The 18,221-nt window shown below is 48.9% G+C and overlaps 1 protein-coding gene across 1 annotated transcript in view; it reads left to right on the top strand.

Annotated features, from left to right (window-relative positions):
• Nucleotides 1-454: 454 nt before the first annotated feature.
• Nucleotides 455-18,221, top strand: part of MMAA (metabolism of cobalamin associated A) — a 31,284-nt gene continuing 13,517 nt past the window's right edge. Inside the window, exons 1-5 of the mRNA XM_073576145.1 lie at nt 455-958; nt 2,650-2,772; nt 4,866-5,036; nt 8,275-8,360; nt 9,406-9,555. Of these exons, the coding sequence (XP_073432246.1) occupies nt 574-958; nt 2,650-2,772; nt 4,866-5,036; nt 8,275-8,360; nt 9,406-9,555 (915 nt within the window). The 5' untranslated portion in view covers nt 455-573. The remainder of the gene's footprint in view (nt 959-2,649; nt 2,773-4,865; nt 5,037-8,274; nt 8,361-9,405; nt 9,556-18,221) is intronic.

An 18,221-nucleotide genomic window follows, 5' to 3' on the forward strand; every position in this document is an offset into this window, starting at 1 on the left:
AGGTTTGGGCAGTGTCCGTTTTTGCCATCAGATCTTCATCAGTTTTTCTCAGATGGGGAAAAAAACTGGTAGGAGAAGCTTGAGAAACCTCTATCAGCAGTCCATGAAAAAAGGAGAGAACGTAGACGGCATCCAAGTGCCAGGCACGGGGTCTCGAACATATTTTTCGAGCACGCCGAAGACACTCGGTTAGCCCCCAAGCATGCTCGGATAACACCTTATTTGCTCATCTCTACTCTGGCGGCAAACACCATGGGACACTGATGGCACAAGTGCCTGTGTATCCACCACGTTACGTTGATTTTTAGACTTTCACCGCCAAGCACCTATCTTATGATGAGAGCATTACATTGTCATTTTATGCGCCCGTCTAGTTCGTGTGTGTTGGCAAATAAGGATGAAATTATTATTGATGGGTAATATTTTCGACATTAGCGCCATAACAAAACCCTTTTCTGATTTCTATTGTCTTTACAGCTGAAGGAAACCATTGAGAGGAGCTGTGTGTCCATTCTCCTGAGCTGGAGAGCGGTTTGTTTATCATCACTATCTGACCCTTAATAAATTGCCAACATGTCAAGGTTAGCGTTTTACCAGCTGCGGGTGTTAACAAGCACTTTACGTCAGAGTGCTTTGATGCTGGCATCCTTGCAAAGACCAGGCACTAAGCAGCACCCATCCCAAACAGACTATTATGGCTGTAGAAGGTCTCGGTGGTTTTCTTCCATATCATTAAGAGAGTCCGCGCCTCTAGAAGACAAAGAACAGAGACTGCTGAGTAACATCTACAAAGGACTGATAAATGGGCAACGAGCCTGCTTGGCTGAAGCCATAACACTGGTGGAGTCTACCCATCTGAGGAAGAGAAAAATCGCACAAATACTATTGCAGAAGGTACTATCCTACCACCGGGAGCAGGAGCAATTAAATAACGGAAAACCTCTAGCTTTTAGAGTGGGTCAGTGTTGTATTTCCTGATTCTTTATGTAACACATATATACTCATTGGTTCCATTTCTGTTGTATTAATGGTTATACATGTATTTTACATTCATATTGGAAAGGGTTAATGTTACCAGGAATAATGGACAGCTATTCTGTTCTGCCCTAGTGTACTGCATGTGTCATTAATGGTTCATAATTATGGTGTGACAAACCTTTTTCAGTATTCCCTCTCACCTAGAAGACCACAGTGGTTGGTTTTCCTAAATCTGGCGATATATAACACAATTGACCACCAAAATGACCACTGTTACTCTTTATGATCGTTAAAGGGGCACACATTTTGAGATTTCAGCATGTGTTAAAGTGGACCTACACTTCTGACCGTCTTCCTGACCTGACATAACATGTAGAAAGATGACCTGCAATGCCTACATTGTAGTGGGCACAATGCTTTCTGGGTGTGGTACAAATGCCAGGTCAGACATGAAGTTCCAGCACCCAAATGTTCATATATGATTACCCACTAACCAACAAATACATAGTGTGCAGGGAGGGACCTGTCATTCCGGTGCAGCAGGCGTGGAGAAGCCACCAGGGACCTAGCGTTCTGACTAGTGTCTCTTTCGGCTTGTAGAGTATATATTTTTCTGAAGCGTTTCAGAGTCAAACATACCTGGCTGAGATCATACAACCAGTGCCCGATACGTGCTGTCCGTGGATTGGGCAGCATGTATCCACTGTCAAGTTCCCTTGAAGTGTACCTAACTTCGTACTAGGGGAGCAGGATCTCCTCCTCTCCTATATATTGGAGGCATCATGTCAGCTAGTTTCCTTCCAATCTGGAGCTGAGATCTGGAAACCCTAGCAGTAGGATATGAAGCCCAGAGAGGGAAAACGGACCACGATGCTATTCTGAGTGGCTTCCAGCCATCTGATCATACACCTTCTAGTCTGAGTATGGTGGCTTCTTACATGTATATTCCTTGCCAGAGAGAAGAGGAGTGGCATAGTGCAGAGCAGGGATAATAATTACTTGGTTCACTGTATGCCCCTCTCTACCACCCCAAATGTTAGCAGAACGGGCGTCTCCTGACCAGTGTGTAGCACTCCAGGAAGGAGTTGGAGACATGGCCATATCTGAATCGCACTCTCTTCACATATAGTTTTATAGGAGGAGTGAAACATATTTTAGCAAATGACATTAGGTACATACATGGTGTAATCCTTTCTACAATATGATCAGGTGAGATGGTGACTTATTTTCATCTTAGATAGGATCGGATACTTGCATATATTGCACATACATGGCATCTGACAATGTCAGATTCAGTGCACCCCCGTATTATAGGCTTTCTTTTTCTGTAACTTTTTATGGGAATTTGCGCTTAATATGTGCGTATTCACGTATTGGGTTCTATAGCATTTTTGCTGCGTTATGAGCAATATACGAGTATTTGGGGGGGATTACATTACTGTTTTTACTGAAAGAAAAAAATATCTTCAAATAACTTCCCAAACCTCAGATTGAGATTTCTACAATTGTGTTTCAGTGAAGACAAGAAATGGACTGTGACCACGATCACCCGATGTGGGCTGCCACGACACACTTCATGCCTACGTTTCTTTCCATATCTCTCTGTGACTGTATGCGCGGATGTATAGACCAAATATACAGTGGTTTTTGTTTCTGTCATCCCGGCCACAGGTCTGTCTGGTCCTCCTGGTGCTGGCAAGTCCACATTTATTGAATGCTTTGGCAAAATGCTGACAGGACAGGGACATAAAGTTGCGGTTTTAGCTGTGGATCCTTCCTCCAGTACTAGTGGTGGTAAGTCCAATGATTAATTACAGCTAGCACTGACTGAGAACACTGACATGTACAGATAACTTGGCCGCCATTGATTGGAGTTTTCAGCCTTATTTTATTCCATGTTTCAGGACTCAATATGGACCTTAACAGGAGGTTCAGAAAAAAACTTTATTCAGGCTTTATTGGAGAGTGTAGGCCCAAGCATGTAGTAGATGAGACCATGGTGGCAGGTATGCCCCATCCATGAGACAACGTTGGGCCTTCAGCACTCGGTCTAAACATGCAGCCATCTCTCACCCTGAAGAGCTTCATCTGAAGGCAAAGACAGAGCTCTGCAAGGTGTGAAATGGCCATAGCCTTTTTTAATCTGTATCTTCATCCTGACAAAAAAAAAAAAAAGTAAAGGCTTGAAAGACATGGTGAGCGCTGTCCTTTACCACCTCTATGCATTCAGTGCTAGGACTTCACCTCACGTGGCCCCTGTGAGCCTTTGTTTGGGCTCTGATGTGGATTTCTTGTATCGCGTCTTTGTGGGAGAAGTTGGGACATGTCCGGCGGTTTTGTCCTTTTATATTATTGTTTACATGCCAGACTTGGGTTTCAGGGAACAGAACTGCTGTCACAATCCCCTCCCTCATAACTAGCAGCACACTTGGGCCAGGGTGGAGAGTCATGGTGACAGGCTCTCTCATGGTAACCTTTGGGTGCAATGGTTGCTCAGCACCTGGTCATAAAATCTGTACAATCATCATTCAGAAGTATGATCTTTGTACACATGAAAAAATGTCCTATTTTTTATTTACTTTTATTTAGACCCTACACAGATATTTCTTTATTAAATCTTATTCTGGGAATGTGATTATTACTAGAGGTCCCTGAGACATAGTAACACATCTTTCCTGGGCTCCTGAATGGTAAACCTTGCCTGTCATGCGGCAGTACAGAAACTGGAGAGATTATTGCTGCAGATTTTGCATTTAGATGTGTAGAAAGTCTGGATTAAAGCACTTACGGGTGCTGTTATAGCTGTCCAACGTGATTAAAATTATAGGGGTACTCTGGTAATAGCAACCACTAGACTGGCGGGGGCTGAGACCACAATTTATTGCCAGTATGGGGGTCTTGTGAGTTCAGTGGTCATGCATTTCTGCTGCCGACCTAGTCAAAGTGTGACATCGGCGGCCGTGCCCGCCGATGCCCCTTCTGCAGCGGTGCCCGCCGCAGCGTCCCCTCACCTGCGCCCTCCTGTCCACGCGCACTTCCGCTCTGGTCTCCGCTCTGCTGCGGGTAACCGCGCCGGCCTTAGGCCGCGCACGCGCGTTCCCCCGCTCTCTTCTGCTAGTAGGGGGCGTCGCTGAGGGGCGGGTCTGTAGGACGTACTTCCGGGTTCTGGATATATCAGGCGTCCGCTCTATTCTGAGGGCGCCTGGTGATTGTGTGTGACTTCCTGCACCCATCGGCCCATACCTACTCTAGTGAATCCTGCCTATCCTTTTGCTGTCTTCCCCTGTGTGCTCTGTGGCCTGCTCCACTTCCGTCTGTCTGTCTCTGCCCTGTTCCCCCTCTCCGATCCTCCTCCTGTGGACTCCTGGCCAGTATTTTCCGCTATCCCATCCTGCCATCCTTGTTCTGCCTGCCAGTCCATCGAGCCGTCCCTCCTGGCACCGGCTGTCGCGGTTCTGCCCCCTGCGGTCCTGCCCCTAACGATCCCTGTACAGGGGTCGGTCTTCACCAGGTGCGCTCGGCCCAGGGGCTCCTGATCCACGACCCAGAGGGTCCACTCTTGGACGTATTAGACCAGAGTTGTCACACAAAGATTATGGGACTGACGAAGATAGCCGAGCGCGGTACGTTGCTTAGTCAGTTTCATAGGCGAATGATGGGGACTCAGCAGATGATCATAGGTAGTGAATGGAGGGGCCCTCATTCGGCTGGTGGGGGAGCTCAGCAGATGAACCCTCACCAATTTAGCAATTATTAGAGTTTTGATTTCTTAGGAAAATCTGCTTTTCATCCTTTATCATGATTCTTGGCATTACAGTTAGATAAGACTCATTCTCCCAGAAGACATAGTTATAAAGTTAACAAAATAAATTTCCTGTGCATTTTAGGTTCTCTTCTTGGAGATAAAACAAGAATGACTGAGCTGTCCAGAGATATGAATGCTTACATTAGACCCTCTCCAACCAGGGGGACCTTAGGAGGGGTCACACGAACAACTAATGAAGCCATTCTACTGTGCGAGAGCGGGGGCTATGACATTGTCCTTGTGGAAACTGTAGGTAAGAAAAATCGATAGTTCTTGATGTTGTCCAAAACCACCACAGAATAATAAGCAACACCCCAAACCAAGAGTGTAGGAAGCCAATCAATGCAATATAAATCAGCAGGGAAAGATATATATTAGATCAATAAAACCTAAAACTGGAGGCTTAACCTTCCTGATAATAATAGCAACATAATGCAACAAAACCCACGCAAGTGCCCAAATAAACCAACGCAATAAAATGGTTTGGTCTCATCCATAATGCTGTCATAAGAAGGCATCCATAAATTCAAGAACGGTACAGGTATTACTGGGTACCCTGTTGTACCCCATGTGATGTCTCTCTTCCTGACAGGGACAGCACCCAAGTGTGATGCAGTCCCACTAAATGTCCCTAATTGCCGCCCCCACCTCGTTTCGTCCACATGTAACGGGACTAAAAAAATAAATTGAACCAATAGAAAGAGGATCAAATAATTGCAAGACCCTTAGTAAAAAGGGAGCGTACAGATAGGGGCCTATGATGTCAAGGCAGCCTAAAAGTTGGTGCTGCACGACAAGAGGGCAAGGTCTGAGCCTTATACCTTTCATCCCACCGTAAACTTGATATTGCAGAACTGATAATGTAGAACTTTTAATTATGTCAAAGGTAAAAATGGAGGCTTACCCCACATGAAAATAATAACAATGAACGACATATTTGAGGACTAAGGAATTCTGTATAATTCTATTCAGGTATGACACGCCAGAGCAGATAGCTGCCTGTTTGGTCACATTCCTGGAAGACCATGAGAATAGGTTTTGGTAAAATGGGTACTATAAGATACAGCCTCTATGAGTGCTCTGCATTTTGGGACATGAGAGCTCGACATTGGTGTCCATATCCTTCACAGCTTCATTGATGTGTTGGAAAATATAGGACATGTAATTTCCATATAATGAATGAGACAGTTGTCCACAATTTGTGTGAAGGAGAGAATGGCAAGATCTCACCTTAAGAGATCACCCCAACATTTGCATTTGGTCATTACCCATTTCAGTACCTACAGGAACGAAAATGAGTAATGCTAATATGTATCGTTGAGATGTCATCCAATTGGCATTTAGTTTCCCTGCTGACGCCACTGGCAACTGCTGACAAGTTCCGATCATTTATTGCTCTTAAAGGGAGTCTTTCATCAGGTTTGTGCTACCCGATCTGTGAGCAGCATGATGTAGGGGCAGAGATCCTGATTAAAGCGATGTGTCAATTACTGGGCTAATTGCTGCAGTTTTGATAAAAACTCTTTTATCTGCTGCAGATCTACCAGTTCTCTTAAGTTTGAGCTCTGTATAACCCCACCCACACTACTAATTGGCAGCTTTTTGCCTATGCACTGAGTACAAAGAAAACTGCCAATCAGTGGTGGGGGTTATACAGAGCTCATTAATAGGGAGGACTACATGGCGGCATGTTTACTTGTCCTCTAGTTAAAATCTTCTGCTTATAAAAAGTGATTTTATCAAAACTACAGCAAGTGACACATCTCTAGAATCAGGAATTCTGCCCTTATATTATTCTGCTCTCAGATTAGGTAGCAAACACTTGGTGACAGATTCCTATAAGCTTCATTGCCATTGAAGAATTGGAAATGATCTTAGGCCAGCTTCAGACGTCCTATTTATTCTTTTTCTCATATGTGAAAAATGTTCCTGTTTTTCAGTCTGCTGGAACCATTCTTGGTTCATGGGATTTTTTTTTTTTTTTTTTTACAACCCTTGGTACATCTGTTTACCACGTACGAAGAAAAAAAGTCTTAGCTCTTTCCACGCATTAAACAGTAAAATATGGACATCGCATGGATGACATCCGTGTTTTCTCCATTTTTTTTTTTTCACAAAGCCACTGACTTGCATTGGTGAGTCTGATACGCAATGCAGATCAAAGTAGGACATGTCTCTGCTTTATATTTTCTGTTTTTGTTTTTTTTAATGGACAATTAGTCTGCAAAAACTTGTGAAAAGTGGTACCGTAAAGGGTACGTGATCTATCCCTAAGGCTGTGTGCCCACGTAGCGTTTTTTAAGCGTTTCCGCTGCGATTTTAAACACGCGATTCTGCTGTGGAAACGCTTACAAAAAGCATTCCATGCATTCCTAATAGAAAACGCACATGTTGTGCCAATGGTGCGTTTTTTACCGCTAAGCGATTCCGCAGCATGTTCATTAATTTTGCATCAATTGTATGGGCAAAAACGCTAAGGAAAGCGCATGCTAAAAAGCTTGACAAACGCTTAAAAAGCGTGTCAAAAACTACATGCGGTTTCCCGGGAGCAGGGTGTGCGATTCTGCTCTGGAATATTCTGCTTGAGAATTGCTACGTGGGCACATAGCCTTAGAGTAATGATAGCACATGTACTCCCCAAAAAAAGTATGTGAAACTGGCCTTATTCAGACTTTTTCCTCAGACTTTGATTGTGGATGGGGTTCATGTGCTATGGTTTTCTGCCATATGTTTTTAGGGCCTTCTGTGTATTCTGTAAGCCACAACCTCATAAACTTTTAGTAGTCTTTTTATCAAATCTTTTGACACGTAATAATAAAATTCTAGATCTAGACCAACGGTAGTGACGTATAAATATGCATAAGCCCACAGCTGTGTCAGCTGCTTTTCCTTATTCATCGGCTTACCACCAGACTTCATGGACTCTCCATCTCCACCCCAGCATTGTTCATGAGTAATGGTGAATTTAGATGGGCAGATAATCACCTGGCGATCAAGCAAAACGCATGTAAAAATCAGCTTTGAGCTATATTCACACATTCGTGTGTCCATGGAGTATGAACCTTGGGTCTTCTGACCCAAACTCAACAGACCTATATTCGGGCTGTCAAGTTTGTGTCAGGAGATCCGTGGCCTGTCCTTGCAGTATGGATGGAGATCCAAGGATGTCTGAATCCGGCCATATTGGCAGCACATCGACCCATGTAAACAGTTGATGTGCTGCCGATAACATGATGGTGTATGGAGACAGAGCGATCATAGTAAAAAATTGTTCTGCCCCCATCAGTCTGGTTTTCCTGAGGAAGTGAGGGCTGATTGACTTGTATATAGTTGCTCATTAACTGGCGGTAATGGGCCCATCTAAATGCACCTGACGGCCATATACATATGGTGGACGATGTTGGCTGTCACTGCCCCTTCTTCTCCTGTATGATCTGAGCGTGCCCTGTACACAAAGTAAGAGTCTCTGCATTTATTGTGTCATCCCGCAGGAGTGGGGCAGTCTGAGTTTGCTGTGGCTGACATGGTGGACATGTTTGTTTTACTTCTGCCACCAGCAGGGGGCGACGAGTTGCAGGTAGGTAATTCAGTCTGTGACTATGGAATAAGTAGAATAGAGGGAATTGTGGAGCGGTTTGTGTGTTGCTGACATTTACCAGAGAATGTTGCTCCTTTTTATTATTATGCATGGTTTGCTATATATTACGTTACCAAAAAAAAAAAGAACATATCCTGTAGCGATGCTGTTAATCTGCATCGGTTCCAATAAATTCTCTCTCTGTTGTGTCTCTTCTTTAAATATTTATTCACCCGGTTAGCCAAGGAATATAAATCAGCTGCCTCCGCTCCAGAACGTTGACCATATGGGAGCAATCACTTAGGTTCCATGTGAGTTAGGTTGGATGACTTGTAATTTGCATTAGCGTTCACCTCTGTCTGCTTCCTGCAGTGCACAGGAAGTTTTATGTGGCATTAGTTGGGAACTGATGGTTTAAATCACTGGAAGTCACAGACGCCGCACAAACGAGTATGCAAATCAAGCCCACGGCTCCGAGCGTCATCTGGATTCTGGAGACTCGGACTTTCTCCTCTGCCTTCCTGTTACAATCATGGAGGAACTGAAATGTGTGCCGCAGATTGGAACCAGGTGTTGGCGTGTTTGGACAATGTACAAAGGGAGAACATACATTCAGGCGGACGCCGTCCCCCACCATCATACGGAATGACTTGTAGATATTTTCTGGCCAACTGGTTATATGACTGCCATGATTGCTTAGCATTGGTCACCCAGCTTTCCTATACCCTGAATGTCAAAATTGAAGAATTGACTGACACATCTCCTGCTGTCATATCACTACATTATTAGATTAGGAAATAAGCAGGAGCTGATATAAGTGATCCCAGATGGTTATATCCATTGGTGGTTTTTTATTTTATTTATTTTTGATAATATAACATAACATTTTAAGGATTATTTTGTTTCTTATTCTGCCTGGCTAAAAGGAAGTATTTTAATTTTAATGGGCTACGTCACATAATTCCTGCTTCCCCGGTGTGTAGACATATTGATAAAGTGGTCAACAGCCGGGATTTCAAGTGCATAATGATCTATCTTCCCTTAGGGCATAAAGCGAGGGATAGTGGAAATGGCTGACCTAGTTACCATAACCAAGGCTGATGGAGATTTGCTTATTCCTGCAAGGAAGATTCAGGCGGAGTATGTGAGCGCATTAAAGTTACTTCGGAAGCGATCCAAGACCTGGAGACCTCAGGTAAGCGCAATGAAAGAGAAGTACGGCTGATTAGGGCGCTCAGACCAAGACAGATACTTGTTTTGGATGGAAAAGTAACTTCTTTGCTTGGTCATTGTGTCCTCACGGTGAATCCGCCTTCATCAGGTGATCAGGTAAGCGCAATGGCAGGGCGAGGGAATTACAGTAGCGTACTTCAGCCTTACTAGTGATGAGCGCAAGATCTCCTTACTCTGGTTTGCTTAGGGTGGTCGGGTATGATCAGAGTATCACGGGTGCTTGAGTGGTATGTTTGAGTTCCCGCGGCCGTATGTTTCACGGCTGTTAGACAGGCAGTAAACTTGTGGGGATTACCCGTGTACGGGAATCCCCGCTTGTTTTGTGACTGTCTGACAGCCGTGAAACATGCAACCGCGGGGACTCAAACATATCACTCAAGCACCCGCGATACTCTGTGCAACCTCAAGTAAAAAGCACTTGCGCTCATCACTAGTCCTTAACCTGAGGATTGTGCCCGTCCTACGTTTGCAGCTGCTCATATCCTGATTGCTGTCTTTAGCACAAGGGATTATGCAGCTACATGGACGTTCACCAGTCGCAGCCATTTTCTTTACACCTGACCTTATCATATGCTGCCTATAAAGCACTTTTACAGAATTGTAAGCTGTGTACCAGGACCGATGAGGCTTTGCTCCTGTGTTATGGCACAGTAAAGAAGAAATGGTGGGGCAAAAAAATATGGTAAAACAGGATGTTAGCAGTAGTTTTGCGAAAATTTTCATCCAACACGTAGACCCTGCGATCATGTTTTTCTAAGTGACTTTTTTTACTTGAAGATGCAGCAGATTGGGAATGTGGCTGCAACAAAAACAACCCCAAATACCTTACATCCTCCAGATAGAAAATAGTTATTAAGCAAATTTCATGGACATTTATGTTTGATGAAAGCTGATGTTCTCCTCCTCCTCTTAGAGCTTCTGCATGTGACTAACCCTTTTTCATTCTATGTGCCACAATTTTTGTGTGTTAGACACTTTTCACTCCGTACTCCTTACAAGTTTAAAACCTCTAGATAGGGTAATCGACATAAGAAAATGTTCCTGATTCATTATATTTAATTCAGCTCTTACTTTGGCATATACCATTAAAGGGAGTTTGTAGCACTGAATGACTCTTCAAACCAAGCACAGCCGCTCGGTGCACCCTTGGTGTGGCCAAAACCGTTCAGTGCACCTTCCCACATGCTTGTGCAATATGTCCACCCTCCTTTACCTTAGTAAAGACAGAGCTGTCAATCAAGACTGTGGAAGCGATAAACGCAAAACAAGTAGGTGCATTTAATTATTTGGCCGTGCCAAGGGTGCGCCAAGCACCTGTGTTTGATTTGAACCTCATTTTGTGCTAACACTGTTAAACCCTTTGATGACCAGGGGACATTTCTCCTTCGTCTCATTGGGGGACACAGAGACTGTGGGTGTGTGCTTCTGCCGTCTGGAGGCTGACACTAAGTATACAAAAAAAGAGTTAGCTCCTCCTCCGCCGCATACACCCTCGCCCCCAGACCGGGCGTAACTCAGTTTTTGCTTAGTGTCTGATGGAGGCACACGCAGTCTGGAGCTCCAGACTAGGTTTTTTTTTTTTTTTTTTTGTTTTTTTTTCTCTTTTTCCCTTTCTTTGAAGATAAGACAGGGGCGACGGATCCTATAGAGAGGGTCCGATCTCCCCAAATCACCAACGGGCGACCACGTGTGAGTAGTCCTCCACGTGTTTTCTCTCCCGCACCGAGGGACACATCTGGGACTTTTCCCCAGACAACCATTTTTCTTTTTTATTTTGTAAAGAGGGGCAACGCATCCTGATGAGAGGATTCGATTTCCCCATGAGCTACAACGGGCGAGCACGTGTGAGCGATGGGCGATCCCCAACGGACTCCACGTTTTGTTCCTCTCCTGCAACGCGGGATTTCAGGTTGGCCCCTTCCACCCCTAGGTAGTGACACCAGGGGTGCAGTTGGAGGCGCAGGTGAGCCAGGGGATCGAAGCATCCACCCCCAGTAGCCTCCCCCTCCCCGCCCAGGGATGGGGTTGAGAGCACCCCAAGAGAGCCCCCCCCGGCGGCAGGCTCACCTTTGTTTGTAGGGTCACCCCCCGGAACGGGACCCTCCAGAAGGCGCCGCGGGGCTGTCTGTTCCCCCGCCCGACGGGGTTACTTCTTCTCACAGGGCCCGACTCTCTCCCCGGTGGAACCCGGTGCGAGTAGTGCCACATGCGGCAGCAGACGCTCTGCGGCCAGAAGTCCCGCCGGCGGCCGCGGTCCCCGCGGTATGGGGAGATCCGCGAGGCCTGCCCGCCCCTTCCGGTGGTAGCCGGAAGCCCCGCCCACTGACTTCCGGCAGCCCGGGGGGCGCGGCGGGCGCGCAGTGTCCGGGGAGCGCGCGCCCTCCTCCCCCTCCTCGCAGGTCCCCGCCGGAGAACGGCTGAAGCTCCGCCGGCGGCCGCGGTCCCCGCTGTATGGGGAGGGCCGCGAGTTCCGCCCGCCGCTTCCGGTGGGGGCCGGAAGCCCCGCCCACTGACTTCCGGCGGCACGGGGAGCGCGGCGGGCACGCACAGTGACCAGAGGCTCCCGCCCCCCCTCCCCCTCCTCGCATTTCCTCGCCGGAGTGCGGTCGGAAGCCCCGCCGCCTCTCTCCAAGGTGCACCGCAGTGCCCCCGGCGAGTAACGGCACGTGAAGCAGCTCGTCCACGTCTCAGGGTTTTCGCTGCGTCCAGAGCACCCCGTGGAAGAGGGGGGACGTTACCGGTGGGTGAGTGCAACCCCGTTTCGAGTGCCGCACTGGTTGTCAAGGAAGGGGTTACCCTCCTCCTCCTACCCTACCCTGCAATATGTCTGGCAAAGGGAAAGCTCACTCTTTCCTATACGCTGTTTGCGTTTCCTGTGGGGTCAGGCTGCCTAAGGCGCAGCCGGGTAAATTTTGCGAAGCCTGTGAGTCGGAGCGAGCCCAGGAGCCCCCCATTGTTGCAGAGCCCAGGGGTCAGGACCCCCCAGAATGGGCAGTGTCTTTATCGCATTCTATGATGTCCCTTACGAAGGCAATTGAGTCCCTTCGGGGCCCGGGCAGGGTCAAGGATGGTGGTCTGCCAGCGGAAGACAGCTCGTCCACGTCTCAGGACCCTTCGTCCGTTAGGGGCCGCTCCAGCACCAGACAAACTCATGGTAAGAGAGCTCGTTCTCCGTCGGCCGGGCCCTCTGGGGAGTCGGCGGCGATTTTTAGGGCATCTCGTTCCCTGTCGCCAAGCTCAGGAAGCGATCAGGACGAGGGCGAGGAGGAGGAAGAGGAAGCCTGGAATCCAGAAAGCCTGGGATACCAGGACTCGGTGGACAGCCTCATTGAGGCGGTCAACCAGACTTTAGAGATCGAGGATGATGTGTCCACGGCCTCAGGTCACAAGGTCTCCTTCAAGAAAACCAGGCGTCCGCATAGAAGGTTTGCCACACATCCGGAGTTCGAGGAGCTAGTCCAGAAACATAGGGAACACCCGGATAAGCGCTTTGCAATGCAAAAGGCGCTGCAAGCAAAGTATCCGTTCCCTCCTGAACTCCATAAAGGGTGGGTGGAGTCGCCAGTAGTGGACCCACCGGTGTCACGTTTAGCATCAAGATCGCTATTGTCGATACCCAGCGGTTCTTCTATTAAGGACCCAACTGATCGCCTCATAGAGGGGCTTGCCCGCTCAGTGTATGAGGCAGCAGGGTCGGCTCTGGCCCCCTCCTTTGCGGCTACCTGGGTGGCTAAGGCCATGGTTTCATGGGCAGACACTCTGCATAGGGCCCTCCAAGACAGGGATCTGCCCGCGGAAATCTTGGAGGTGACAAATCAGATATCAGGAGCGAGTGATTATCTCGTCGGCGCCGCTCTGGATGCGGCCGAGTGTTCTGCTGTGGCAGCAGCAAATACGATCGCCGTAAGGCGAGCATTATGGCTGAGATTATGGAAAGCGGATTCTATCTCTAAAAAATCCTTGACCTCATTGCCTTTTCAAGGCAATCGATTGTTCGGTGAAAAGCTTGATAAACTTATCTCAGAAGCCACAGGGGGGGAAGAGTAGTTTTCTACCGCAGCAGAAGAGTTGGCCGGCATTCAGGCAGAGGTCGCAGTGGCACGCGACGCTTGGGTGGCAGAACTGATATCGTCTGGGTACAAGATAGAGTTTGTCGGAGTCCCGCCACGGCGTTTCTTCCGTTCCCGGCTCTCCGGAACAGAATCGCAGGCGGAAGGTCTGTTGCAGGCTATAATGACGCTACAGCGCAACGGGGTCATTGTCCCAGTGCCGAAAAGCGAAGAGACGCAAGGTTTTTACTCCAACCTGTTTTCAGTCCCCAAAAAGGACGGGACAGTAAGGCCAGTACTGGATTTAAAGATCCTGAACAAGTTTATCAGGGTCAGGCGATTCCGGATGGAATCCCTCCGTTCGGTCATTTCAGCCATGGATCCAGGGGAATTCCTGGCCTCGATCGATGTGCAGGATGCATATCTACACATCCCGATTTTTCCTCCACACCAGAGGTTCCTGCGTTTTGCGATCGGAGGGCGACATTTCCAATTTGTTGCTCTGCCCTTCGGTCTGGCCACTGCCCCCAGAGTCTTTACAAAGATAATGGCGGTGGTTATGGCCATCCTGCATGCTCGGGGCATAACGGTACTACCCTACCTGGACGACCTTTTGGTAAAGGGGCCGTCGTTTCAGGCGTGCCAGGAGAATGTCGGTATCACTCTGGATACCCTGGCCCGCCTAGGTTGGCTGATCAATCGGAACAAGTCGTCCTTGGTTCCGGCTCAGAGAATCGTATTTCTAGGCATGGTTTTCGACACCTCCCAGGGGCTGGTGATCCTCCCTCCGGACAAGGCGCAAAGGATCAAACAGGGGGTACGGAACCTTCTTCAGCCGGGCTCCAGATCCATCCGGTACGGCATGAGTGTGTTGGGCAGAATGGTGGCGGCGATGGAGGCAATCCCGTTTGCCCAGTTCCATCTCCGTCCGCTTCAACATGCGCTCTTGTCAGCATGGGACCGAAGGCTGCTTTCCCTCAATCATCGGTGCGGTTTGTCTCCACCGGTCCGACGGTCACTCCAGTGGTGGACTCGCGACTCGTCTCTGGTTCAGGGGAAACCCTTTCCCCCGGAACAGTGGTTGGTGGTGACGACCGATGCAAGCCTGCAGGGTTGGGGAGCAGTTTTCCAGAGTCACACAGCCCAGGGGCGGTGGTCCTTTCGGGAGGTAATTCTCCCGATCAACATTCTGGAGATACGGGCAATACGATTGGCCCTGCAACATTTTCAGCGTTGGCTGACAAACCGGCCGGTGCGCGTTCAGTCGGACAATGCTACAGCGGTAGCGTATGTGAACCATCAGGGGGGCACGCGCAGCCAGGCAGCCATGCGCGAGGTCGGGCTGGTACTGCGTTGGGCCGAGAAAAACCACGTGGTAATTTCAGCGGTGCACATTCCGGGAATAGAAAACTGGGCGGCGGATTTTCTCAGCCGACAGGGGGTCGCGGCAGGGGAGTGGTCCCTGCACCCCGAGGTTTTTCAACAGATCTGCCAACGGTGGGGGACACCAGACGTGGACCTTATGGCATCCAGAGAGAACGCCAAGATTCAAAGGTTCGTCGCTCGATCCCTCGACCCGCAGGCAATCGCAGCAGACGCTCTGGTGCTTCCGTGGAGCCAGTTTCGGCTCCCGTACTTGTTCCCCCCGCTACCTCTGCTTCCAAGAGTCATCAGAAAGATAAGGAGAGAGAGGGTTCCAGCAATTCTGCTGGCCCCAGACTGGCCTCGGCGGGCCTGGTATGCAGATCTGGTTCAACTAGTGGTGGACGTACCCTGGCGTCTCCCAGATCGGCCGGACTTACTGTCCCAGTGGCCGATCTGCCATCCGAACTTAGGGGCCCTGTGTTTGACGGCGTGGCCATTGAATCTTGGCTGTTAACACAGGCAGGATTCAGGCGCGATGTGGTGGCCACGATGGTGAGTGCCCGAAAGCCTTCCTCGGCGAAGGTATATCATCGGACTTGGGAAGTGTTTTTCCGTTGGTGTAGGGATCGCGGAGTGGCTCCTCTGGTTTTTTCGATCCCCAACGTACTGGCTTTTCTGCAGGCAGGGCTGGACACGGGATTGGCTCCGAGTTCGCTCAGAACGCAAGTCTCGGCCCTGTCGGTGCTTTTCCAACGAAAGGTCGCTTCGGTCTGGCAGGTTAGGACGTTTATGCAAGGGGTCGCACATTTAGTACCCCCCCTATAAGGCACCGATGGAATCATGGGACCTGAACTTAGTGCTCAGGGCCCTTCAGGAACCTCCCTTCGAACCGTTACAAGAAGTCTCCTTACCTTACCTGTCCAGGAAGGTCGTTTTTCTGGTAGCAATAACATCTATTAGGCGGGTTTCGGAACTGGCGGCTTTATCTTGTAAACCGCCGTTCCTGACTTTTTATAAGGATAAAGTAGTTTTAAGGCCAGCTCCCCCCTTCTTGCCGAAGGTTGTCTCTGCATTCCATATCAACGAAGACATTGTCTTACCCTCGTTTTGCCCGGCACCGGTGCATAGGGTAGAAAAGGCATTGCACACCCTGGATCTGGTAAGAGCCCTTAGGAGATATGTGACAAGGACAGCGCCATTCCGCCAGACAGACTCTCTATTCGTGATTCCAGAAGGGCGGCGGAAGGGACTCGCTGCGTCCAGAGCGACTTTGGCCAGATGGGTTCGTCTGACAGTCCAAGAATCATATCAAATCAGTGGCACGCCGGTTCCGGCAGGGATCAGGGCACACTCGGCTCGAGCAGTGGGTGCCTCACGGGCACTGCGACACCAGGCTTCAGCGGAACAGGTGTGCAAAGCAGCTACCTGGTCCAGTTTGCATACGTTTGTCAAACATTATAACGTACATACCCAGGCATCCTCGGATGCAAGCCTGGGAAGAAAGATTCTCCAGGCAGCAGTTGCGCACCTCTAATCAGGGGCGCAAAATAGCATGGATTGGGTGAGCTAAGATCCCGCCCAGGGACTGCTTTAGAACGTCCCACAGTCTCTGTGTCCCCCAATGAGACGAAGGAGAAACATGGATTTTTGTGAGTACTCACCGTAAAATCCTTTTCTCCGAGACGCTCATTGGGGGACACAGCACCCACCCTATTAGCCAGTTGGCATCTGTTTATTTTGAATTATACAAATCCTTATGTAAGGATCAGGGTGGTCACTTTTTCAGACGTATAATTTCTTGCCTGAGTTTAAGGCGCGTTCTCCTACTGCTTATGCACTAAACTGAGTTACACCCGGTCTGGGGGCGAGGGTGTATGCGGCGGAGGAGGAGCTAACGCTTTTTTTGTATACTTAGTGTCAGCCTCCAGACGGCAGAAGCACACACCCACAGTCTCTGTGTCCCCCAATGAGCGTCTCGGAGAAAAGGATTTTACGGTGAGTACTCACAAAAATCCATGTTTTTGCCCCATAGTCTTAAGGTACTGTCACACTTAGCGATGTACCAGCGATCCCGACCAGCGATATGACGAGGTCAGGATTGCTAGTACATCGCTAAGTGGTCGCTAGTGAGCTGCCACACAGGCAGATCTCACCAGCGACATCGCTGGGGACGGGAGTCGCTACTTACCTGTCACACTAGGCGATCCTGCATCCTCCCGCCCGGCTCCACGCTCGTCTCTCCACAGGAAGCTGACGACGAGAAACAGTCCTGAACGTTCTCGCGCGATCAGCGATAACCAGCAGGGGAGTGGGTCGTAGGTAAGTATCAGACACAGCGATGTCACTAGCAATATCGCTATAACGTCACAAGTTATAGCGATATTGCTAGCGATATCGCTTAGTGTGACAGGCCCTTTTAAACTGAAACCAATTTGATTTACCCCCTTTAGGGTGTGTGTGCACGTTGCGAATTTTGCTGCGGGTCCGCAGTGGATTTGGCCCTGCGGATCAGTACCATGTAAACCTATGGAAAACAAAATCCGCTGTGCACATGCTGCAGAAAATCCCGTGCAGATTTGTTGCGGTTTATTTTCCGCAGCACGTCAATTGTTTTAACGGATCCGCAGCTGCTATTTCCATTCTGGGACCTTAAAAACTAAAGCCCCTTTTACATTTAGCGATGCACCAGTGATCCCGACCACGATACGACCCGGTCAGGATCGCTGGTGCATCGCTAAATGATCGCAAGTGAGCTGCCACACAGGCAGATCTCACAGCGATGCATCAGCGATACAGCGGACGATACTTACCTTTCAGACGCGGCGATCCTGACGTCCTCCCGCCCGCCTCCACGCGTCGCTCGTCGGCGCCACAGGAAGCCCAGCAGGAAGCGCCCGACGAGAAATGGAGCTGCGCGATCAACGACAGACAGTGGGGGAGCCGGTCGGAGGTAAGTATCACACATAGCGATATCGCTAGTGATATCGCTGCTGCGTCACCAAATCGGTGATGCTTTAGCGATATTGCTAGCGATATTGCTATGTGTAAAACCCCCTTAACTCTCTCTCTCTCTCCCTCCCTCCCTCTCCGCACACCCTTAAAGATAGGTTAATGACCTTTAAATCTGACCAGTGTCCCTTTATGTGGTTATAACTCTGGAATGCTTCAACGGATCGCACTGATTCTGAGCTGGGTTTTCATGACATATTGTACC

This window comes from Dendrobates tinctorius, unplaced genomic scaffold (assembly GCF_039654945.1).
Source record: "Dendrobates tinctorius isolate UK_male_01 unplaced genomic scaffold, ASM3965494v1 ptg000008l, whole genome shotgun sequence".
NCBI classification, from domain to species: Eukaryota; Metazoa; Chordata; class Amphibia; order Anura; family Dendrobatidae; genus Dendrobates; species Dendrobates tinctorius.